At 40.4% G+C, this 25,707-nt stretch overlaps 2 protein-coding genes across 5 annotated transcripts in view; one reads left to right on the forward strand and one right to left on the reverse strand.

Moving 5' to 3' along the window:
- Positions 1-25,707, reverse strand: part of NIP7 (nucleolar pre-rRNA processing protein NIP7) — a 72,740-nt gene that overhangs the window by 36,479 nt on the left and 10,554 nt on the right. The gene's annotated exons all lie outside the window — the stretch shown is intronic.
- Positions 1,017-25,631, forward strand: TERF2 (telomeric repeat binding factor 2). Of its 3 annotated transcripts, none has more exons than XM_081806429.1 (10): positions 1,018-1,435; positions 1,541-1,636; positions 2,280-2,410; positions 11,976-12,062; positions 13,102-13,248; positions 14,899-15,005; positions 16,967-17,359; positions 21,976-22,061; positions 23,976-24,016; positions 24,465-25,631. In XM_081806429.1, the coding sequence occupies exons 1-10, from the start codon at positions 1,057-1,059 to the stop codon at positions 24,621-24,623; spliced, it is 1,626 nt and encodes a 541-aa protein (XP_081662555.1). In that variant the 5' UTR covers positions 1,018-1,056; the 3' UTR covers positions 24,624-25,631. The 3 variants fall into 3 exon arrangements, with proteins under 3 accessions (XP_081662556.1, XP_081662555.1, XP_081662554.1); XM_081806428.1 differs by having other exon boundaries at positions 1,019-1,435; positions 23,973-24,016; XM_081806430.1 differs by lacking the exon at positions 21,976-22,061 and having other exon boundaries at positions 1,017-1,435; positions 23,973-24,016; positions 24,465-24,573.

Genomic DNA, 25,707 nt, shown 5'->3' on the forward strand with positions numbered 1-25,707 from the left:
ACACCGTTTTTAGTAAAAAAATATATATATATATTTATATATATACACACACACACACACACAGTACGTACAAAAGACACTGGAAAGCTGTAAAACTGCACGTCAAATTATTCTTTCCCGGGCGCCTGGATGGCTCAGTTGGTTAAGCGACTGCCTTCGGCTCAGGTCATGATCCTGGAGTCCTCGGATCGAGTCCCATATCGGGCTCCTTGCTCAGCAGGGGGTCTGCTTCTCCCTCTGACCCTCCCCCCCTCATGTGCTCTCTCTCTCTCTCAAATAAATAAATAATCTTAAAAAAATTATTCTTTCCTGTGGGATTATGGGTGATTTAAATGTTAATCCTTTTGCTTATTTTTTTTTAACATGTTACTTTTGTGATTAAAAAAATTATATGTCTTATATGTCTAGAGGCTTCTGGGGTGCCGGTCATAATCTATTTCTTGACCCCGATTGGGTTTACACTGGCCTTTGTTTTAAATTTTTTGTTTTGTTTTGTTTTAAAGATCTTATTTATTTATTTCACAGAGAAAGATAGCGAGGGCAGGAACACAAGCAGGGGGAGTGGGAGAGGGAGAAGCAGGCTTCCCACTGAGCAGGGAGCCCGATGCGGGGCTGGAGCCCGATGCGGGGCTCGATCCCAGAATGCTGGGATCATGACCCCAGCGGAAGGCAGACGCTTAACGACTGAGCCATCCAGGCACCCCTAAATTATTTGTTAAAAAAAAATTTGTTTAAAAATGTAAATCTGTTTAATAAACTTTCTTTTATAAAATGTGTGTTACATTTCACAATTTTGTGTTTAATAAACTGCACGTATTTCTTTTTCAATATCTTATACGTAGTCCCAATATCTTACAGCGTTCCATAACTTCGGAGCAAAGTCGACACTTAACCGCAAACCCGCTTGCTTCACCCCCCCCCAGACGGCTTGGACTTCAAGCCCCAGCAAGCATTGCGGCCTGCACATCGGGAACTACGGGGTCCGAGACGGGGTTAGGGATGCACGGTCTTTTCCCTCCCAGAAGCCCGCGGGCTGCTAGGAACACCGTCCGTGTCATGGCCGCGGGAGCCGGGACGGCAAGCCCCGCTTCCGGCCCGGGCGTCGTACGTGACCCGGAGGCGTCACAGTCGAAGAAGCGGCCCGGCCGGGAAGGCGGGGAGGGCGCGCGGCGATCGGACGCGATGGCGGGAGGAGGCGGGAGCAGCGACGGCAGCGGGCGGGTGGCAGGCCGGCGGGCGTCCCGCAGCGGCGGGCGGGCTCGGCGGGGGCGCCAGGAGCCGGGGCTGGGGGGCGCCACGGAGCGGGGCGCGGGGGAGGCACGGCTGGAGGAGGCGGTCAACCGCTGGGTGCTCAAGTTCTACTTCCACGAGGCGCTGCGGGCCTTTCGGGGTAGCCGGTACGGGGACTTCAGGCAGATCCGGGACATCATGCAGGGTGAGGGCCGGACCTGGGGAAGGAGGCTGGATGGAGAAGGGGATCTGTGGGGCCCGGGGGTCGGCGCTGGGGGGATCGCCGAGCCAACGATGTCTTCTTTCCCAGCTTTGCTTGTCAGGCCCTTGGGGAAGGAGCATACCGTGTCCCGGCTGCTGCGGGTTATGCAGTGTTTGTCGCGCATCGAAGAAGGGGAAAATTTAGGTATGGCAGTTTCTGTGTTCTTCTCTGGGCTTATTTATGGTTACGTTGTTGTTTTCCAACTTATGTCCGGAACTGAAGGATTCGGTGTTAAGGTGCACTACTATGTTTCGATCACAGTGGTCTTTTTCCTTCTAGAATGAGTCTGTTCTTTGGGTCTAGTTAAGATTCTCTTGGCTACTTTTCTATTTTTTTATTTCGTCCCACCTGTTCCTTGCTTGCCCCAACTTTGTTGCGATCTAGTGAGTTATGTTAAGAAGGCCAAATTTTCCCCTATAGTAGAATGTTTTTCAGGGTGTAAGCACTTTTTTTCTTTTAATTGAACTTAAGAGCTGTTTAGCAAAACTGTCTTCAGTTTCTGGTCGCTTGTATCTGAGGAGGATGTGTGTATCCTGAAATTTGAGATGCAAATGCATGTGTTAAATAAATTTTTACTTGTCTTTGAAATTATTAAAAAATAGTCACTTCAAATTCAGGGTTTGAATTTGAACTCCTAACATGTTTGTAAGCTTGTAGCCAGTATGTTAGAAAATTAAATGCAAATCTTTCTATATTTACATGTGTCTTTTCTGATAAATGTGTATTTTTGGACATGTTTTTGCTCCTTATAAAAATAGCTTAAAGCGAAAACTGTGCTTTGTCCTAGACTGTTCCTTTGATATGGAGGCTGAGCTCACACCACTGGAATCAGCTATCAATGTGCTGGAGATGATTAAAACGGAATTTACACTGACAGAAGCAGTGGTCGAATCCAGTAGAAAACTGGTCAAGGAGGCTGTAAGGCTCTATTTTTCTTTTCTTTTTTTTTGTGACAAAAATCAGATGTCTTTGAGGATAAAATGCTTATCTTTTCTGTGTGGGGATGGAGAGAGCAAGTGAGCACCCTCAAACATAGACACATACAGATGTTACATCTCTTCAGGTGACTTCTTCCTGGGCCAGGCTTGGAAAGTATTAATGGCAGGTATGCTGCTTTTGTTATTTTGGTAGTGTTCCTTGTGGCCTTGGCAGGAGAGGCCACAATACACAAGAATTGGGTTGGCATTGAAGACTGACATTTTGGAGGTTATTACACCATTCAGGAGCACTGTTAAAGGGCTAGAAGCAACTGGCCTAGGTTTTGGTCATCCTTGTTTATAATAAACCAAAGAGGATAGCTGGGGCCTTGGGAAATGTGGGACTGACTTTGAAGGGGAACATTCCCTTTGAACACAGAATTAAAGATGCTAGGATAATCAGCCAGTTAGAAAAACAGTAATGGTAGAAGGCTGGCACAGCCAGTGTTCTTGACAAGGAAAAAGCTACTGGAGTGTATAGGAACTTGGGACTGTGTGTTATGGCTCAGGTGGCTTCAAGTAGTAGAACTTACTTTTATTTAAAAGATGACTGGCAACGGGAACCAGTCAGAAAAAGCTTTTTCTTTCTCAGTAACGAAGGCTGGGGGTGTGGAAGCAGATGTAGAGGTGGGGACTGAAGAAGAACAGCTCAGCATTGCCTTGGTAGTGGAAAGTAAGGAAACTGGTAAGAAAAGAGCACCCCCTAAAAAGATGGTATCTGACATGGGGGTGGGAAGATAAAACTTTGGTTAGCAAGGAAGACTTTCTGTCCCTTAGCTGTGTGCTGGGTACTTAGGTACCCTGCTAAAAAAAATAACTAGTGTGTGAGGTGCAGATATTTATTCAGTGAAGGACCTTGGGCAGGAACTACTTTTGGTCTTGGAAAGAATGCTCAGGTAATCCAAATTCCAAAGAGGAATAATTCCAAGAATAGATTTTTAGTATAGGTAGGTCAGGTTTGTGTTGGAGGGAAAATGCCAGAAAAGATATTAGCAAAGGAGGAGAAATCCATGCCTCCTTTCAAAAGACCTAAGGATCTTTTGAATGGGAAGAAATGGCTCAGTTGGTGGAGCATGCGATTCTTGATCTCGGGGTTGTGAGTTCGAGGCCCACGTTGGGTGTAGAGATTACATAAAAATAAAATCTTGAAAAAAAACTGGGCAGGAAAGAAATGGTACCATTTCAAAGTAATTCATGTAATTCCTTTTAAGTAGGTAGCTGATTCAGAAGTGCAACTCCTTCAGAACAGAAAAGCTATAGATTTGTCTCTGTCCCCTCTTCTGGAAGATTCTTGTGGACTTTCATCTGTATATTTGTTAATTTATTATTATTTATTACTTAAGTTTATTGGTCTCGTTTCGGGGGCTTCCTTACGAAAAATCTGTTAGCGAAGTCTAAATTCTTTTAAAATAGTCAACCGTACACTTAATGTTGACTCCCTTCTGCTTTTCCATTTTCCATCATGTACCAGATTTCTTGTTATACTTACCATATTACCGTTATTGCTGTGTACCAAATTACCCCCAAATCTAGCAGCTTAAAACAGGAAATATTGTCTCTCATTTTCTAAGAGTTCGGTTCAGCTGAGTGCTTCTGGCTTGAGGTCTCTGATGAGATTGTAGTCAAGCTGTCTGCTAGGGTTGCAATCATCTCAAGACTCAACTGGGGCTGAAGGATCTTTTCCCATGCTCATTCACATGGTTGTTAGCAGGACTCACTTTCCTTGCTGGCTGTTGGTTGGAGTCTTCAGCTCCTTGCCTCTCCACAGGGCTGCTTACAGTATGATAGCTTGCTTCCTCTAAAGTATGTGATCCAGGAGAACAAGAGCCCAAGACAAAAGCTGAAGTCTTTTATAATCCAATTTCAGAAGTACCATTATTTTGCCATATGCTGTTGGTCACACAGACTGGACCAACTATGGATTAGTGTGTGGAATGGGACTATGCCGGGGGTGGGGATCATTGGGGACCATCTTAGAGGCTGGCTACTACAATTACCTTGAACTCTTAGTTATTAAATGATACCATATCACTTGCCTCATTTTATTATTTTTTTTAATTTTTCATTTAGAGTCATAAGATCTGTTAATGGTCATCTTCGGGAAAATACCATGGGATGCCTGGGCTATTGAGGCTTTTCGATGCATTTTAAGCTTTGTAAAGTGTCACAACAGTTCATTTAAAAGTCTATTAAGTTTTTGTTAAAGTTTATCAAATAAGTTACTAAGTTAGAACTTTTCATTATATGGTGTAGGGATTTCTGCAGGTCTTCACGACCCCTTCGGGAATCAAAACTATTTTCATAACAGTGCCAAATCATTAGTTGACTTTCAGTGCATTGACTTTGCACTAATGGTGCAAAAGCACTGATGGATAAAATTGCTGGTGCCTTAACATGACCCAGGAAGTAGTAACTTGTACTACTTACTAGTCATTGTAGTCTTCACTGCCATATACTTGCAGTTAATAAATAAATAAAAGCCAGTTTCAATTAAGAATGTCTTTGATAAAGCAGTAAAATTAATTTTATTAAATCTAGACCCTTGAGCAAACATCTTTTCAGTATTTTGTGACAAAGTAGGAAGATTGCCTAGAGCATTTCTGCCACATAACATGATGGTTGTCTTCAGGAAGGCACTCGTGTAATTGCTTGAGTTGCATGCTGCTCAAGATGCTTTTTTTAATGGAACACATTTCTTTACTTGGAAGAACTGAAAATTTTGGTTATTTAGGTGTGGGCATTTGGCAGTCATTTTCTTGCAAAAGAGCAATGGGAACTTGTCACTTCAAAGAAAACAATTGGTAGTGATAAAACTCAAGCTATCAAGTAAAAATTCAAATTTTGGAAAACTTGTATTGATGTACCTGACAGCCTCCTAATCCTTATGCTTTTCTGATAAGATTGATGGTGGTTATTAACAACTGTGATTTAAAAAATATTATGTCAACATTTGGAAGATCTCTGTAACTCAGTAAATAAATATTTTCCAAATGGCCAGTGCATTAATTTACAAAATCATTCATGGGTAAAAGATCCATTTAAAATGCAAGATAGACTAAAGGATTTTAATGTAACAGATGATGAAAAGTTCACTTGCCCAAGTTTGCTGTAGAGTCAAAGAAGAATATCCACAATTTTCTGAAAGGTCTATTAAAATACTCCTCCCTTTTCCAACTTCTTATCTGTGTGAGGCTGGATTTTTTTTTAATATACTTTAACCACAACAACACATCACATCAGTATAAATGGAGAAGTAGATATGAGAATCCCAACTTTCTTCTATTAAGCCAGATATTATGGAGATTTGCAAAAATGTAAAACAAGGCCAGCCTTCTCATTAAACTTTGGTCTTAGAAAACATAGTAATTTTTCATAAAGTTATATTTACATTAACCTGCAATGGGTTTGTTATTTTTTAATGAATTAATGAATTAATAAATATTTTAAATTTTTCTCAGTTTTATATTTCTAATATGGTGATATAATGCACATAAGCAAAAGCTCTTTGGGGTCCTCATTAACATTTAAAAGTATAAAGGAATCCTGAGACTAAAAAGATTGAGAACTGATCCTGTAAGCTGTTAATGATATTGAGGCCAAATTGATTTTCTCTTCATAACCAAAGATTCCTCAGTTAGGTTCCCATGGAGAACAGCAGAGAGTAAACATTCTCCCCTGCACCTTTGGTAACAGCATCTTTTCTTTTGGGGCCTTACCCCATTTTGGGGGGGTGGGTGCATAAAACACAGTCTCTAAGTGCCTTAATTCTTTTTTTTTTTTTTTTTAAGATTTTATTTATTCATTTGAGAGAGAGAGAGAATGAGAGAGAGAGAGCACATGAGAGGGGGGAGGGTCAGAAGGAGAAGCAGGCTCCCCGCCAAGCAGGGAGCCCGATGCGGGGACTCGATCCCGGGACTCCAGGATCATGACCTGAGCCGAAGGCAGTCGCTTAACCAACTGAGCCACCCAGGCGCCCTAAGTGCCTTAATTCTTGAAATAAAAGGCTTTGTCAGAGTTTTTTGAACATTCCTGCTTCCCATAACAGCCTGTTTTTTTTCTGAGTTTGCTTCCTTAGCCTTTCTTTCCTAATGTGAGTTTTGGTTTTCTTTTTCTATGTGCTTTCTGCTATTTCCTCCCAAGACACCTATCTCACCTCTAATGAAAATCTGTGCTTTGAATTTCCTTTTTGTTTAAGTTAGCCAGAGACCAGTGCTATTACTTACACCCTAATAACCCTAACAGCTGTATAAGAGAAGAAATTATACTTCTTTCTGAAAACTCTCAAGTGAAAAAAAAAACTTTCCAGGAAATCAAAAATAGTTTTAAAAGATAAGCTCATGGGGCGCCTGGGTAGCTCAGTCGTTAAGCGTCTGCCTTTGGCTCAGGTCATGATCCCAGGGTCCTGGGATCGAGCCCCGCGTCCCTGCTTGGCGGGAAGCCTGCTTCTCCCTCTCCCACTCTCCCTGCTTGTGGTCCTGCTCTCGCTATCTCTCTCTGTGTCAAATAAATAAATAAAATCTTAAAAAAAAAAAAAAAGACAAGCTCATAGTACAAACGTTGGAGACAGACTTTTAATTTAGAATTTGAATGCATTCACATTTCCTTTCTTATTTCACAAATTAAATGTAGTAGGACCTGGTTCTAATTCTGGAAAAGACAGAGTAAGCATACTCTCTTCTGTCCTTCTTAATGCAAGTATAAATCCTAGACAGAATGTGTGGAGCAGCTGTCTGAGGATTCATAAATGTAAATGGTAGTAAGCAGATGGGGAAGAAGACCAGAATTTGAAGATCTACCAAACTGGTGATGATTAGTATACCATTTTTTCCTTCTCTGGTATCATCTAGCCTGGACTTGAAGTCTCTTGAGAAACCTAGAAATGCACTCCAGGTGTGGGAACAGAAAGAACTCCAAGAAAGGCTTCCTCTGGCCTGAGGAGCAAGAAAGGGATGTCCTAAGAGTCAGGGAGGGTGGGAGAAATCCCAGAGTTTCTTTTCTCTCTGCTCTCCTGCCCTGGCACCCAGGCAATACTGCACTGGTAGCAGCAGTGGCCCAGTGACAACAGTGACAGCAGGGCTGGCACTACAACTGAAGGAAGAGAACCCATTCTCTTTAGCAGTGGAGCTGTGACCCCCAGAACTTAGAGCAAATTCCACTGCTTTTTTTTGTTGTTTTTTTACTGTCTATCCTGCTGCTTAGCCCTGGATGCAGATACAGTGTATGGTACAGCAGGGAAACTAGACCCCAGGAATGCAAGACTGGTTTGAAATTTGAAAATCAATCAACGTCCTTCACTCTGTTAGTTTAAAGAAGAATGAAATATAACATCTATCAGTTGATGCAGAAAAGGCATTTAACAAAATTCAACATTAGTTCATGATAAAAACACTCAGCAAACTACGAATAGAAGAGAACTTAATCTGATAAAAGACATCTACAGAAAACTTATAGCTAACATCATACTTGATGGTGGAGGATAGAACCAAAAGGCAAGGATGTCCACTCTCACCACTTCCATTCCATATCATACTGGAAGACCTGGCTAGTGCAGTAAGTCAAGAAAAAGAAAAGGCAAGAGACTAGAGAGGAAGGGAAAAAAATGTCCCTATTTGCAGATGATATGACTGTCCATATGGAAAATCCCATGCAATATACTAAAAAATCTGTAAGTTTAGCAAGATTGAAGGATACAAAAATCAACATAGTTATTCATATTTCCAGTATATATTAGCAGTGAATGGCTTGAAATGAAATTACCAAAACAGTGCCACTTACAATAGCTTGAAGAAAAAGAAATACTGAAAGTCTAGCAAAACATGTATAGTATCTGTATGTGGAAAAACACAAAATGCTGATGAGAGAAATCAAGACCTAATAAAATGGAAAGGTACACCATGTTCATGGACTGGAAGACAGTATAGTTAAGATGTCCGTTCTCTCCAGCTGATCTGTAGATTTAATATAATTCCAATAACAATCTCAACAGGATTTTCTATAGACACAGACTGATTGTAAAATACAAATGGTAAAGCAAAGGAACTAAAATAACCCAAACAATTTTGTAAAAGAACAAAGCTGAAGCACTCTCTACCCAATTTTAAGAATTACTATAAAGATACTCATGACCATAAATAAAGATTAACGGAACAAAAGACAGTCCAGAAATAGGCCTACACAAATATGACATTGATTTTTGACAAAAATGTGAAAGCAATGCAATGGAAAAGGCATTCGATAGAAAAAGGATAGTCTTCAACAAATGGTATTGAAACAGTTGGATGTCCATATGCAAAAACTGAACCTTGACCTCACAAAAACTCACAAAAATTAGTTTGAAATGGATCATAATCTAAATTTGAAATGTAAAGCTGTAAAGCTTAGAGAATAAGATGAAAGAAAAACTTTATGTTCTGGACTTAGGCAAAAAGTTCTTAGTTATGTATGACACTAAAAGCATGATCCATAAGAGGAAATTTTGATAAGAGGAAATAATGGTAAATTGGTCAATCAAAATTTAAAACTTTTTTTTAAAGATTTTTTATTTATTTATTTGACCGAGAGACAGCGAGAGAGGGAACACAAACAGAGGGAGTGGGAGAGGGAGAAGCAGGCTTCCCGCTGAGCAGGGAGCCCGATGCCGGGCTCGATCCCAGGACCCTGGAATCATGACCTGAGCCGAAGGCAGACACTTAAAATGACTGAGCCACCCAGGCACCCCCAAAATTTAAAACTTTTGTTCAGAAAGATACTGTTAAGAGAATAAAGACAAGCTATAGACTAGGAGAAAATATTTGCAAATCACGTATCTGACAAAGAACTTGCGTCCAAAATATATAAAGAACTCTCAAAAGGAAATAGTGCTATTTAAAAAATGGGCAAAAGTCTCACCAAAGAGAATATACAAATGGCATATAAACACATGACAAGATGTTCAACATAATTTAGTCTATAGAGAAATACCAATTAAAATCACAGTGACTACTAGGACAACCTATTAGAATGACTAAACTTAAAAAAATACTGACACTAATGCATGCTAATGAGGATGTGGAGCAACTGGAACTCTCATACATTGCCAGTGGGAGTGCAAAATGGTATAGCCACAAAGGAAAACAGTTTAGCCATTTCTCATATAAGTTAAATATATTTTTTCCATATGACCCAGCAATCCCACTTGTGGGTATTTACCTTAGAGAAATGTTATGTTCACCCCAAAACCTGTACACGAACGATTTAACGTCTATTCCTAATCACCAAAAATTGCAGACAACCCAGATACCATTCAGCGGGTCAATGGATAAAAGTAGCACAGTAGCCCCCCCACCCCACCCCACCCCACCCATAGTTTCACGCCATGGTTTCAGTTACGCACAGTCAACTGTGGTTGGGAAGCGGACGATCCTCCTTCTGACATATGGTCAGAAGGTAGAAGGTCAGGAGTAGCCTTGGGCTAAGTCTTAATATATATGTCATTCACCTCACTTCACCTCATCACATAGGCATCTTACCATCTCACATCACAAGAAGGGTGAGTACAGTACAATCAGATATTTTGAGAGACAGACCACATTCCCATAACTTTCATTACAGTATATTGTTACGTTTGTTCTGGTTTACTGTTAATCTCCTACTGTGCCTAATTTATAAATTAAACCTTATCATAAGTCGGTATGTATAAGAAAGGGGAGTGGGAGGCATTACTATACATTCAAATAATGGAATACTGCTCAGCCATTAGAAAGAAAGAACTACAGATAATGCAACAACAAAGATGGATCTCAAAGGCATTTATACAGAAGGAAAGCGTCTCAGGGTTACATCCCCTAAAAAAATAAGCACTACATGCTGTAGGATTCCATTTATATGACATTCTTGAAGAGATGAAACAGTGAAAAGATAAGTGGTTGCCAAGGGTTGGGGTTGGGGGAGGGGTGACTACAGAAGGGTAGCACAAAGGGAGGTTTTTGTATCCTCATTGTGGCAGTTAATAGAAGTCAATACATCTATTAAAACTCAAGATACTACACCCCCCAAAAGTCCATTTTACTGTATGCAGGTTAAATAAAATTTAAAAACATAATAGGATATAAATTATTTTATACAAAGTAAAACCTTTGAATTCTTCAAGAAAGTCATTCTGCTGAAAATGATGTAAAAGTGAATGTGGTCATCTGACTATAAAATGAAAAGACCTACTTTGTACCTTCCCTGGGCAGCAGGAATTTATGGTTGTGCCTGCTATTCAAGAGCATTTGACACCAGTTTCCTTTGCATGCTGAGGACAGAATCACCAGAGATTAATACTGCATTCCCTTTGCTATTCCTCCTTCTTTTAGTCTGTATCTCCTTCAGTTCTTCCCTGAAATGAAGATTGAAAATATCTATGGACCAGTTTTCCTTCCCTGTTGTGTGTGTGTGTGTGTGGTGTTTCTTTTACCTTTCTTTGAGACAGGATTTAGGGTAGCTACTTCATCCTGTTAGATAACTCCAAGTGCTCCCAAGTTTTCCCTGGCTTTTCTAATTTTTTTAAAAAATGACACCTATATTTTAGGGGTGCCTGGGTGGCTCAGTTGGTTAAGCAACTGCCTTTGGCTCAGGTCATGATCCCAGGGTCCTGGTCCCGATCGGGCTCCTTGCTCAGCAGGGAGCCTGCTTCTCCCTCTCCCTCTCCCTTCTACTCTGCCTGCTTGTGCTCTCTGTCAAATAAATAAATAATCTTTAAAAAATTAAAAATGACACCTATATTTTTAAAATACCACTTAAAATTTTCGATCACTGTCATTTTCCCTCTCTATATATTTTCTTGGGGTTTCTTTACTAAAGGACTCTTTTTCTCATGAGACTTCTGCATCCTACCTGGAATTTTGCCCTCCTTGTGTGCTACCTGTGGATGCCCTGGGTTTGTTCATTTCAGTAATTCCCTGCACTCTTGAACTCGAGTTGCCAGCTGGGGTTTAGGGTAGCGAGAGGCTGTGTTGGTTGTCCTACAGAAATGGCCTCAGGACTTTCCTGAATGGAACTAGCAGAACTCCGTGGTCAGCAAATGGCTTTTTTTTTTTTCCCCTCACAGTATATCCTCCCCGCTCTGTCCCTATCATTATATCAAAGATTTTGCATCCAAAAAGAACAGATCCAATTGTTCTGGGGACCTGGAATGACTCCTGTCCATTTTGCCTTTCCTTAGGAGGCCCTATTCAAATTGGGTAAATGGTCTGTAATCCAGAGGATCAGATTTTGCTTTATCAGCTATTTTTTAAAAATCCAGTGTAATGTTGAAAATCTACTCCCCTACACAATGAAAGAAGAGTGCTTACAGTTGTTCATAATGCCTGAGCAGTGATTGTTAGTTTTTAAGTACAGGAATTTGACAGAATGTGAAAAAGTTCTTGGGTATATAAGACTCATTTTTACTTTTTAGTAGTTTATTTTAGTATCTGATATTCTGATTACACCTGTCATTATACAACAGTTAAAAAAAAAGGTGTTTTTTTTTTCCCCTTTTGTAGGCTGTCATTATTTGTATCAAAAACAAAGAATTTGAAAAGGCTTCAAAAATTTTGAAAAAACATATGTCCAAGGACCCCACAACTCAGGTAAATTTGATATATTTTTGCTCCCATAACTTAAATCCATTTCATTGTTTTTTGTGGGGAAACAGGTAAAGGGTTCTTTGTCAGGAATTTATCTAAATATTTGGCACCTTTAGCATGTTGTCTTCTATATCCAAGATAGCTTACTGTGAGATTGGCTTTTCATAATTTATTTTTCATTATACAAATTTACCTAAATTATTTTCTTGCCCATTTCTGTCGGGTTTGTGACAGAACTTTATTTAAGTGATCAGCACCAGATATTAAACTATCAAGTTCTGTAACACTTCTAACTTCATTTACGTAAATGCTGATCCTGCAGAATTGAGAATCTGCCTTGGTGAGGACTTAATTCCTCTGTTTTCTGGTGTCAAAAGCTCTGTTGGTGTCCTGCTCTTTTTTTTTTTTTTTTTTTTATAAATCTGAGTTCTTGAAAAGGTAATACATGTACATAATAAAATTCAAAAGGTACAACAAAAGAGCTTAGCTCATCTCTTAAGTCAGCCACCTCATTCCTATCTTCATAGGGAACCAGTTTTTTTCTTTGCAATTGCACAGAATATCTCTGAAAGGATATTCAAACAAATGTGCATGTGTGTGTGTATATACATGTATATCCATTCTTCCTGCTCTTCCCATATGCACATGTGAGCATATTCTACACCCTAATTTGAGCATTTCGTAAATTGCTTTTTTCACTTAACATATCTTGAAGATTGTTGTGTATTACCACATAAGGAGCTGCTTCATCCTTTTTTTTCCTTAAGTTTAAAAATCTTTATGTAAGTGTATAAAGGTACTTTAGATCCTAAGCTTCATCTTTTTTTTATAGCTACATAGTAACCCACTATGGCTGATCCATAATTTATTGACCTGTTCTTTGTGGTACGCTTGCATAAAGCTTCCCCTTCCTATATATATACACCAGTGATTGCCACTGACAGCATTGTGAAAGTTCTGATAGTGTTGTCTCAAATCACCATCACTGAATTTTTACTGGAGTTCTCCTTTCTTATGTCACAAATATCGGTCCTTTGTGTAGAAGCTGAGAAATGATCTCCTGAACATTATCCGTGAGAAGAACTTGGCCCACCCTGTTATCCAGAACTTTTCCTACGAGACCTTCCAGCAGAAGATGCTGCGCTTCCTGGAGAGTCACCTGGATGATGCAGAGCCCTTCCTCCTCACGGTGGGCCTTGGCCTTCTCTTCTCATAACCATGATGTGGCCTTGAGGATGTGCAGGCAATTAGAAAAGGACAGCTCTTTTTAGAAGTGAAAAGAGTAAATGTGTGTAAAAGACTTTGAATTATATGCACTGTCTTCCTTAATTAAATGCCTTAAATATACAGAAGCAGAGATCCTGACAGAGGCAAAATGGAACATACCTGGTTTCCCTCACCTCCCATTTATACCTTCTACATGTGATTAATCTGTGTGGCTAAAGTAGGGGCACACCTACAATTAGTGGTGGTTCCCAAAGGAGATGAAATTTGAGTTCCGTTTGGGAGGAAGAGTGGTTTGGTAGACATGGTGTGATGGGGTTGTTAACAGGAAGAGGGAATAACTGGAGAAAAAAGGTGTGACTAGAAGTATGATAAGGGAAAAGAAGCCAAATGTAGACATTCTTTAATTGGATCAAAGTGATAAGCAGAAAGAATGGTAGCAGTGAGGCTCAGGACAGCGTGTGGAAGAATTAGAACACAGTCTGTTCTAGAGGGTGGGCTGTGATATTGGGTAACTGAGTGAGAAGTTTTGTTGTTGGTTATTTTGTTTGTTTGTTTTTAAATCACCAACATTTAGAGAGTGTTGAGAATATCTTAGTTTGGGGTGACTGGCTGGCTGAGTCAGTAGAGCATGCAACTCTTGATCTTGGGGTTGTGAGTTTGAGCCCCACATTGGGTATAGAGATTACTTAAAAATATCTTAAAAAAAAAAAAGAAAGAAAATATCTTCGTTCATAACAGTAGATCTGCCAAGCCCATATTAGGATAGTGTCATTGATCGTAGCAGTCATTTGACAGATGTCAAATTATCTGCAAAGCAGATAGTTTGGGATATTCAGGGTACAAGTGTCAGGATACTTGAGCCTTGCCTACTGTCCTTTCTATTACAGATAACTGGAAAATAACCTGCCACTGTTTCTGTGAGGGGAGAGACCTCTGAGTTCTTAAGACATTACTTGTTACAGGCATACATATCTGAAACAGAATGATACTGGACTGATTAGAAATTTATAAAATTTTAGTCAAAGGGAGACAGATGAGCAGTTGGAGTCAGAGCAAGATTGGCCCACTCAGGACTTTATGTGGTATTAGTTAGGATTTTCAGAGTTACCAGGCACAACATATTTGTGGGAATATAGTTACAAAAAATTTTAGACACAAACTAAAAGACACTAACATAAACATTAGTTATCTTAAGTTTGAAAAAAAAAAGTCTGACTTTTGTGCATGACTGCAAAGGTATATTTGGCATTCAGAAACTAGATTAGGAATGAGATTGGAAGAACAGCAAAGGAAGTACAAAGTAAAATTACACACTTATTTGTTGTCCAAAAGGTTAAAGAATTCTCGCAAGTATCAGGATGGTTAGCACCACTCAAATTGAATTCTCCTTTAGTATAGAAAACTGTGAGCTGTTTTTTGAAGAAGGAAAAAGCAAGACATTTGAAATAGTTCTTGTGAGTTCTCTCCCTTTCTATGTCCTCCTCTAGTTTATGCCTAGATTGGATTTATAAGTGAACATGTTTGCATGTTGAGTATGTATGTTTGTGGTGAAAGAAGAGAATTAATGAAATTCTGTGGCTTCCTCTTCCTGATGACATCCTTCTTTTCCCAGATGGCCAAGAAGGCTTTGAAATCTGAGACTGCTGCGTCAAGTACAGTGAAGGAAGATAAACAGCCAGCACCAGAGCCTGTGCAGAAGCCACTCAGAGAACCTGCAAGGTGAGAGCGATGCCCTTTTGCAATCTTGGGCAAAACACAAGGGTAGTCTGTTGGAAGCAGTTTGCTTAGAGCAGAATCAGTTCTTCCTGGTACTGAAATGTTACTGGGTTACTTGTACCAGGCACTGTGGGAGTTACAGAGCATGCCCCGGGAAAATGAGAATATTGAAGACAGGATGTCATATCCCTGACAGAAGTTCCTGAGTGGCTATTCCTCAGAGGTTCTTTCCTTCTTTGTTCTCCTATCCTTGCCTTGCCCATATCTACACACTGCTTCCTTGTGGATACCTGATCTCTTAATGTAGTGTTCAGACTTGTGAATCAGATTCCCAAAACAAGTTTTTAAAGTAGGGATCAAAGTTCAGATGCCTTTGGGGGCCCAGTAGGAAATGTACAAGAGTGGGTATAGGATAATACAGTTCAGAGCATGTGAGTGTGAACCAAAGAGGGCATGCTTTTCAGCTTTGTGTGATTGTTGCTATGTGGAAATGTCCAAGGATGCCCAAACTTTAGTTCAGATTTTTGTGTGAGACATCTAGGGTTTTTTGTTTCTGTGGGTTTTTTTGAGCTTTCCCAGTTTCTGAATGTTGGCAATTAGTCCAACTAAAAAAAAAAAAAAAACCTTGCATAGGTTAGGCAACAAGACATATCTACCAGATGGGTTTGGCTTGTAGGATGCCAGTCTGCCCTCTCCTAACAGTTTTTATTTAAAGTATACTAGTGGGGGGCGCCTGGGTGGCTCAGTTGGTTAAGCGACTGCCTTCGGCTCAGGTCATGATTCTGGAGTCCTGGGATCGAGTCCCGCCATCGGGCTCCCTGTGCAGCAGGGAGTCTGCTTCTCCCTCTGACCCTCCCCGCTCTCATGTGCTCTCTCTCTCTCAAATAAAATCTTTAAAAAATAAAATAAATAAATAAATAAATAAAGTATACTAGTGGGGCACCTGGGTGGCTCAGTTGTTAAGCGTCTGCCTTCGGCTCAGGTCATGATCCCAGGGTCCTGGGATCGAGCCCCGCATCGGGCTCCCTGCTCTGGGGGAAGCCTGCTTCTCCCTCTCCCACTCCCCCTGCTTGTGTTCCCTCTCTTGCTGTGCCTCTGTCTCTCTCTGCCAAATAAATAAATATCTTTAAAAAAAAATAAAGTATACTAGTTATTCCAAATGATAGATGAACTTGCCTTTATTATGAAAAGGCAGTTTCTCATTGTTCTAAGACTGTGTGGCACACTTCTAACTTGGAGAATTCTCAAAAGTCCCATTTAGAAGTGTACTGTAGGAGGAAGGGGGCAGAATGGAGACCAGTCTTTTCCTTCTCTCACAGGAGGGTTGGACTGGACAGCAAGGTGAGACTGCTAGATTGTCGGTTGGTTGCCCAGGCTGACCTGTAGCTGTTAGGCACTATACAGAGTTCTTATGTAGTGGAGAGCAGTGTTTTACTGTGCTTTAGTTCATGCAGACAAAAGGGGTTAGCGCACTGGCTAAAAAGGTCTCTTGGAGGGGGAGTGTCATTGGTTCTAGTCCTTTAAAGTTCTTACTTGGAGCTTAAACTCCAGAGTTCAACTTACATATTTAAAGCCTCTACTTACGCTTATAAATGGAGCTTTATAAAGTTGTTCTGAGCAGTTTTTTTTTTTTAATTTTTTAAAGATTTTGTTTATTTGTGAGAGAGAGAGCACAAGCAGGGGGAGCTGCAGGCAGAGGGAGAGGGAGAAGCAGGCTCCCCACTGAGCATGCAGCCTGATGCAGGGCTCGATCCCAGGACCCTGAGATCATGACCCGAGGTGAAGTAAGACGCTCAACTGACTGAGCCACCCAAGCACCCCTCTTTTATTTTTTTAAATGAAGAGTCCTCAACTCGAAGAGTCCTCTCTCTCATTTGAAGCTTCACACTTCAGAAAAGTTGTGGCTCTTTGGATGAGCATCAGTAATGGTGAGATTGATCTTTGTATATTTGCTTTATATATAGGCAGTTACGGAGTACTCCAACCACCATTGGAATTATGACCTTGAAAGCAGCTTTCAAGACGCTGTCCAGTGCACAAGATTCTGAGGCAGCCTTCTCAAAACTGGACCAGAAAGATCTGGTACTTCCTAATCAAGTGTCCCTGCCATCACCAGCCCTCAAAAACAAGAGACCAAGAAAAGATGAAAATGAAAGTTCAGCCCCTGCTGAGGGTGAGGGTGGCTCTGAACTGCAGCCCAAGAACAAGCGCATGACAATAAGCAGATTGGTTTTGGAGGAGGACAGCCAGAGTACTGAGCCGAGCGCAGGTCTCGACTCCTCCCAGGAGGTCGTCCCAGCATCACCATCCAAGCCCACCATTCTCAACCAGCCCCACCCTGGGGAGAAGAATCCCAAGTATGAAGACCTTCTTTGTAGCAGTTTTGGGGCTGGTTGGTGGTCCTGGTTGGGCCTGGTATTGCTTCCATGAATGAAGTAACTTTCAGCTAAGTTATTCACCACCAAGGCTTGCTCAAACTGCTAGAATGTGACTTGGGAGTGGGGAGTGACAACATAGCCATCCCTGGCAGTTCTGAAGCCCCACCTGTGGGCTTCCAGGCATTGCTCTAGGCGTGAGTGAGGATGGAAGGGTTTCAGAGCCTCCTACTCATTGCTGCTTTCATTTTTAGTAAACTTCTGAGTGCCCTGACTACTAAATATCAGTCTTCTTTGTTAAAAGAAATTTGTTTGAATTGGGCTACTTTAGACTTTGATCTTAAAAAAGATTTATGAATATTTATAGTTTTGCACCTTCTAAGAGCAATTAAGACTTGGCAAATTGAGTAAATATCTACTAATCTCTCACATTCTGCTAGGTTCTATGGGGCAGTGGTTAGAATGCTTTTATTTTGCTCCCCATCATGACCCCCAGCCGGATTTCAAGTTTTGCTACCCTTTGTGCCCTCTTGTGGATCCTTCCTCCAAGCAAACTGGTTTGCTTGTTCTCTCTGGAACACACTCTGTTTTTGCTACTGTACTCTTCTTGCTTCCTGTCATTCCCCACAGTTGGACTATCATTCCTCCATCATTGCTTGTGAGAATCCCATCCATCCTTCAAAGGGAAGAGATGCTGATATTGACTAAGTACTTTCCATGGGCCAAGCACTTCTCACATATTATTTTACTGAATCTCTAGAATCCTCATTCTGTGAATGATATATTAGCCCCATTTTAGAAGGTTTAGGAAAAGTTATTAACTTGCCTGAAGTCACAAACCTGAAAAGTGGCAAAGTTGGGCTTTGGGATTTTTTTTTTAAAGTAGGCTCCACACCCAGTGTGGAGCCCAATGAGGGACCTGAACTCAGATCTTAACTCAAAGTCCATGGCCTATACAACACATACACCAAGCTGCCTCTTAAAATTCTGCCTCCTCCATGAATCTACCCTGGTCACCCTGCTGTTAGTGATCACCTTGCTGGTCTCCCAAGGCCATTGCCATCTCTACCACTGCTCTGTTGTAGGTGTGTGGGGACCTATGCTCTGACATTCACGTGCTAGATGCCCAGAGAGGCTGTGACATCTAAATGATTAATACTCAGGCATAAATCTTCACTATATGTACCACTACCTGCATCTGGAAGTGAGTGAGTCATTGGCCGGGCAAGCAAATGGCACTCAACACATTTTATTCTCCTTTGATACATGATCTCCTTTATTCCTTGCAATAGTCCTATAAAGTATAGCTATTATTCCCATGAACAGATGAGGAAACTATAGAGAGTATATGGTTACAGTGGTTTTATAAATGGGAGGATTTGTGAAGGTTTAGACCTTTCCACCTCTCTCATGTGTCAAGGGCATGAAGTATGATGGGTACTCTCTAAAGCAGAGGTTGGCAAACTACAGCCCCTGGGCCAAATCCACCTGGTACCTATTTTTGTAAATAAAGTTTTATTGGAACTCAGCCACGAACATTATATATGTATTGTCTGTGGCTGCTTTTGATGCTACACTGAGTTGAGTAATTGGAACAGAGCCAGTAAGGCCTGCAAATCTGAAGATATTATCTGTACCTTTATAGGAACAGCCTGGTTGTAAAGGAATTGTGTGAGTTACCCAGGAGCTCCAGGAAGAAGAGCTGAATCTGCTCAGCAAAGTTGTGGGTAGATCAAGCCTTGCAGAGGAGCAAATGTTGAGCTGACCTTGAAGGAAGAGTAGGAAGTCATCAAGCATATTGCGGAGTGGGGGTTCTAGGCAGCAGAAACCCCTTGTATAAAGTCATGAGAAAGCCTGGTATGCTCCAGAAAATGTCATGTACTCTGTATGGCAGAAGAATATAATGCACAGAGAGGATGAAGGGAGAAATGTCTGGATGGGTAGATGGGCCAAGGTCTTGAGTTCCTATTGTATTCTATCAGGCAGAGGTTCTTAAGCTGGGTTTCGCATCACAGTTACCTGTGGAATGTTTAATAAAATACACAATCCCAGGCTCCTGAGTACTGAATTAGAAGGGGCAGGGGATGGGTCTGTAATCTTCTTTTCTAACTGTGCCCCCAGATAATTCTAATACAGCTAATCTGAGGGCCTGATGAGCTACCATTGATGGCTTTTGAACCAGCACTGAGGCAAAGGAGACAAGATGGGTGGCTGGAGACTGCTACGGGATGAGTAGTTAGGACCTGGAGGAAGCTGGGCTGGTGGAATTGAAGGCAGGATTAGGGTGTATCACCTGGAGGGCAGGGTCACAACTATTAGATTTTTATATGTTCTATGGCACTTGGCAAGGACAAGTGCTGATTAGATATTTATTGACCAAATAATTCTTGGTTTTTGCAATTTAAAGGGTCATACCCAAAACTTCTATAAAAGGCCAGCAAAGGGTTAACATTTTAGGCTTTCTGGACACTTGTGTCTCTGTTGTTTATTTTTTGTTTTGTTTTACAACTCTTTGAAAATGTAAAAGCCATTCTTAGCTCAAAGGTTGTACAAAAACCAGCCACAAGCTGTAGTTTGCCGACCCCTTGAGACCAGACCCCTCTAGCCCATTCATTGCTCATCAAGTTCTAACTTTACAAATAGGAGCTTAAGGACCAGGAAGTGACCTGACTTGCCCAGGACCGCAGAGGCATCAAAAAGTGAGATGAGGACCCAGATCTCAGCCTCTTCTACAATAGAAGTTAGGCAGTACCAAACATTTATACACAAAGTAAGTGCTGAGTTCAAAGGAAGAGCAGGAGGTTACCAAAGTGATCTGTGCAGATTGTCTGCAGGAAGAATGAGCAGATAACGCAGGTGGAAATGACAGATCCAGAGGTTAAAATCAGTTTTATCCCAGCATGGGGATAAGCAGGTAGAAAATTGAAACTATAATCCTGACTTATTTATAAATAGTAATTAACACAGTTAATATCCTGAAAAGGAAAAACCTCATGTAATCTTTTCACTTGTCTCAAGTAAATTATTCTCAGAAATAACATTTTGGGGGATATGAACCAATTCAAACATAATGAAAAGTAAATGGTTCACCATTTGTCTCAGCCATGTAAGTAATTTCATAGAAAACTCATGGAACTCAAATATTTTTCAAGTCTGTACTTCTTAAACAAACTGCTTTCATTACTCATTTGCAAAACACCTAGCCAGCCCTAAAAATAAACCTCTGGTCATAGTGGGGGAAGGAGACTGAGGTTTGTCTCTACTCTCTTGATCAAGTGTTACAGGATTTGATCTATATAACTTCTTCAAATTTAATTCAGATACTTCTCATGTTGCTTTGTAATAGATGTTACAGTTCTGAGGTCAGATTTGTGCTGTGTTCTGTTCCCAGGGCAATTGTACTATTAATCAGGTAAACACGGTTACAGTTGATTAGAAAAGACTGACTACAGTTTTCATTTATTCAATAATTTGGGTTTGGGATTATTTTTTAGTTTTGGCATTTTTGGTTATACTCAAGTACTTAACATTTCATGTGCACAGAAAGGATTCTTACTTGCTTACTACTCTAATCTTCAAATGGTGTAATTTATTTGCAGCTCTTTGATAATCCTGTTTTTACTTCAGCACGTTTTTCCAGCTGCTGTTAGGGTATGTGTTACCGTGCTAGGTGTTTGGGATGGACAGATGAAGATACAGCCCTTGCCTGCAACGTGCTTATGATTAGGGTGTATGTTATGAAATGGCTGTTTTAATAAAGTGGAAGCACAACCACAAGGGCAGAGGAGTGGGGTTTTTTTGTGTGTGTTGGGGGCCTAGATTTAGGGCAGGCTTCATTGGGAATGATGGTCTTAAAAAATGGGTAGAATTTTACTTGGCAGGGAAAGGAATCCTAAGCAGAGGGAACTGTAGAGAGGAAAGTATAGAGCTTATAGAAGGAAAAGAGGAGCAGAAGGCGTGGCTCTGCTGTTTGTGCTGATGCGGTTGTGGGGGCAGGGTTGGAGAGAGGAGGCTTTGGTAGCAAGAAACTGGCTGGAGCCAGAGTGGATGATCTTGACTGATCCTCCATACAGGCTTCATTGTTGAGGCAGTGAGAAGTGATCATGGAACAGAGAAAGGATGAGGTAATTTTAGACTGATGTTCAGGTGGTTTTGGAAGGGGAAGGGGCTAGGGACAGAGACTCCAGTTAAGAGACCAGTGTAAGGTACCATGTGCTTGGACAAGAGTGCAGTCCAGAGATAGGACTGGGCATGTCTTTGAAGAACTGGGAGCAGTTTGCTCATTCGAGGTTAGAAGAATGCTGAGACCTTCAAAATCAGAGTCAAAACCAACCAAACAAAACCAGGAAAATGAGCAGATTTTGAAGGGGTTAGTGGTGTATTCACTGCTCAGTTTGAGGGATGATCCTGCAGCCTGCGGGAGGACGACATGGAGATGCCTAGCCAGGTCAGCATTTGGGAGTTGTGTGTTAAGTGAATCTCAACTGTGGTCACAGCAGAACAGGGAGGAGTATAGGCTGTGAGAGAGCCAAGGACAGAATATGGGATGACCCCAATGATCTGTTTTACATCTTGTCCTCTTGTTGATCTCCCCTCAGAGTACCCAAAGGCAAGTGGAACAGCTCTAATGGGGTTGAAGAAAAAGAGACATGGGTGGAAGAGGATGAACTGTTTCAAGTTCAGGGTAAGCTAGGACATTCTCCTTGGTCCTTGATATTAGCTGAATGATAGATGCATGATAGATGCGTGTTACTATCACATTAATGTTATAAAAACTGCTTGTCTCCAAACTAGAAAAAGTCCAGTAAGTTCCTTACTGTGATTCATGAGCAGTCAGTTTTATGTCCTTTCCCATTAAACAATGGAGACTGTCAAAGCAGCACTTTATATTTAAAGAGAATGCCTGGTTTTGTTTTAATAAATCCTATATCTAATTGTAGCTGATGATCTTCCTAAAGTCTTTTAATTAAAAAAGATAGATGTGGTCATTCCTTGCATTTCCTGTTTAAGTAAAAAATCTCTTACCAGTTTCAATATATAATTTTTTTTCTAAAATAGGAAACTTTAATTTTCCATAATTCATACTAAAGTTCATAGCATTTGCAGTAGAATCTCTCCCACCACATACTTTGCATTCTAATGGAAATATAATAATCTTGGAGATTCTAAAGACTTTGGTAACACAGCAACAGTAAACCTCTGCCAGCCCCAAAGGTTTTGTCCTTAAAAAGTACCTTCATTGGCACAAACATAGTTGGCAAGATCAAGATCACACGGGAAATGGGAGAAGTAACAGAAAATCAATAAAAGTGGCATAAAATATTTAAAAACAACAGGATATAAAAGTTCTAGAGAACATCCACATCCAGTGCAGTCCAGATTTGTCAACTTTAAAATCTGCTTCCACTATAGTATGAAATACTTCATAATTTAAAACTAAATAATCTGCTCCTCTAAGTATCCCTTTTCCTGAGCCACCTTCATTGTTTAGGAAGCACTGCTAGGACAATAGCATCTGCTGAAGCAGACATTCAGCAAATCATGTTTATGCAACTTTGCCTTTTCTTGCAGTTTTTTAATGGCTCTTGTTGGCTTCCAGTGGCATGTTTTTTATACTAGTAGACCTTTCTGTAGTCCTCTGGCCTTTAAAAAAATTATCTTGGTGCATTTTTTTGAGGCCTCATGTCTTTCCATATGGTGAGAGGGTGGAGCTTGAGCAGATCTCCTACGGTCTCTCTGAGTGGGGAGCAAGAACTCTCCTGTTCTTTTGCTTAAGGAGCTGAACCACATATTATTTACATAAAATGATCAGGGATTTGAAAATTCTGGCATAAAACAGTAAAACTGTGTTATTTCAAAGCAGTGGTTAGCAGGGGGTTACAAAGCAGAAATTATACACACACACACACACACACACACACACACAAGTATATAATACAGTCGACCTGTAAACAACACAGGTTTGAAATGTACAGGTCCACTTATACACATTTTTAAAAATACAATATAATACTGTAAATATATTCTTATGATTTTTTTATGATTTCCTTAATAACCTTTTCTCTAGCTCACTTTATTGTGAGAATACAGTATATGATACATTTAACATGCAAAATATGTGTTAATTGACTGTTTATGTTATTGGTAATGTTTCTGGTGAACAGTAGGCTATTATTAAGTTTTTGGGGAGTCAGCATGGATTTTTGACTATATGGGGAGTTGGTGCCCCTAAACCCTGCATTCTTTAAGGATCACCTATAGATGTGTATATATTAGGGTTTTAAATACCACAGTCCCTCAGTAGTTTTAAAAAATCATGTAGGTTTTACTAAAGAGCCTGAAATCCATCACTAACCAATATTTATTGAATGTCTGTATGTAAAATATTTGCTTTGTACAGATTCTCATTGGCTGAAATGATTGATATCTTCCAAACAAAGGACAAAAACAAATTACCCTTCAGTGATATCCTTCTTCTCTCAATGTTGGGAAATTTCAGTCAAGTTTTCCCTTTAGGAACATTCTATGTCTTTTTCTTGTGGTTTGTGCAGAGAAAGGTGAACTCTGAAATGAGTCTACTTTTAATGTTTTCCAGCAGCACCAGATGAAGAGAGTACCACCAGTATAACAAAAAAGCAGGTAATTTAAAATTACTTTTTTTTTTTTACCTTTTCTGGTAACGTGGGTAGAATAGAGGTAAAATAAGCACATCTCCTAGCATAGGCTACCCATGCACCTGTAAAAAGGTATTTGGCAATTTTCAGATAATCCAAACTGAGTTAAAGTAATAGTTATTTTCTGGAAGAAAAATCTGGAACAGAAACCTGACACATTCTCCTGACCATGAACAACATAATGTTTGAAGTTTTGAATGCAGAAGTGATTAGGATGAAATAGGAGGACATTGAAAATTATTAAATGTCTAAATCCACAGTGTTAACTTATCTCTATCGTGTTTTAAAAATATAAACCCTTCTTTTGGGTTTAGATTCTTGTCCTAGGATTCTTGAGTTTACCTCTTAACTGTATGAAAACGTGAATAAGTGGAGAGACAGGTTGTGATAAATATTTTGGTCTTCTTTTGCAGAAGTGGACTGTAGAAGAAAGCGAGTGGGTCAAGGCTGGAGTGCAGAAATACGGGGAAGGAAACTGGGCTGCCATTTCCAAAAATTACCCATTTGTTAACCGAACAGCTGTGATGATTAAGGATCGCTGGCGGACCATGAAAAGACTTGGCATGAACTGAAACAACAGGCTTTCATTTCCACAGAATTCACAGGAGCATGGTTCCTAATAATAGCCCCTGATAGTCTGTTGTTTCTTTCAGAAGCTGGGCTGGAATGAGAATTTTGGGCATCCTCCTCCGACATGGGGGAGGTCCCAGTTCTACTTCATCAATGTTGGAGATCATGGAGCTGAGAAACAAAGCCAAGTCCACCCCATGTCCTTGGCAGAGATGACAGGCACATAGCTTGTACAGTGCCAGAATATCATTAGTATTTCCCTTCTTTAGTGGTTTGCTTGAATTTAAATCCCTGGTAATCAGTAGAACCTTCTCCTAGGAAATGGTGGAGTCTGTCAGGAGCCACTTATGACTTTGACCTGTTAAAACCAGCAACATGAGCATTATTTGGAGTGAACTTGTTCCAGGTAAAGCTTTGGCCTTCTGATGCAAATGCAAAGGAACTTCATCTGTCATGAACCCAGGCTAATGAGAGCCCAGGCCTGGTGGAGTCAGAGTCTCTTAAAAACTCTTCAGCCAGTTGTAACATCAACATCTAGACCTGACAGCCTTGGCATTTGCTCTTAATATTTGCTGGGCTACGTAGGCAGGTTTAACCTCCACCTCTCCTGTGGTTGAACCAGTGTGTTTTTTTGTAAAACGGTGATTGTAGATAAGCTTAGCCTTTTCCTCCATCCCCTCTGCTCAGTTCCCTTCCTTATGCTGGACTTTTAAAGCTTAAAAAATCCTGACTGAATATAAATGCTTAATTCCATTCTTTGTGAAATGGTTGCTTCCGCCTGATACCCTTATTGTGCTGTGTTAGTGTCTTGCTCTAAAAGTCAACATTCCCTTCTCCTTTTGTACTGTGTTGTGCTTGCTGTCTCTCTCGGACATCCTTAAAGACTGTCTTTTTGGCACACACACACAAAAAATCAGTAAAGTGTTTTCTGTAATCTTTTTTTAAAATATGAGAACTAATTATTGTCCATAACTTGTAGCATTCTTCATTAAAGTCTTGCTTCTCTCAAATGTTAAGTAGCTATTTAATTCCAGCACAGCATGTATGAGCAGTTGGAGGTAGCAAAATGTTGAACAAGCTTTGCTG

This window comes from Leptonychotes weddellii, chromosome 16 (assembly GCF_054177405.1).
Source record: "Leptonychotes weddellii isolate Sample4059 chromosome 16, ASM5417740v2, whole genome shotgun sequence".
In the NCBI taxonomy this organism is placed as follows: Eukaryota; Metazoa; Chordata; class Mammalia; order Carnivora; family Phocidae; genus Leptonychotes; species Leptonychotes weddellii.

What these genes read in the sequence shown, in the direction of transcription:
- TERF2 (XM_081806428.1), top strand. Translation starts at nt 1,057, where the DNA reads ATGGCCGCGGGAGCCGGGACGGCAAGCCCCGCTTCCGGCCCGGGCGTC. An exon ending in CGAAGAAGGGGAAAATTTAG is followed by an intron (nt 1,637 to 2,279) that starts GTATGGCAGTTT and finishes GCTTTGTCCTAG; the next exon opens with ACTGTTCCTTTGATATGGAG. An exon ending in TGAACTGTTTCAAGTTCAGG is followed by an intron (nt 22,062 to 23,972) that starts GTAAGCTAGGAC and finishes AATGTTTTCCAG; the next exon opens with CAGCACCAGATGAAGAGAGT.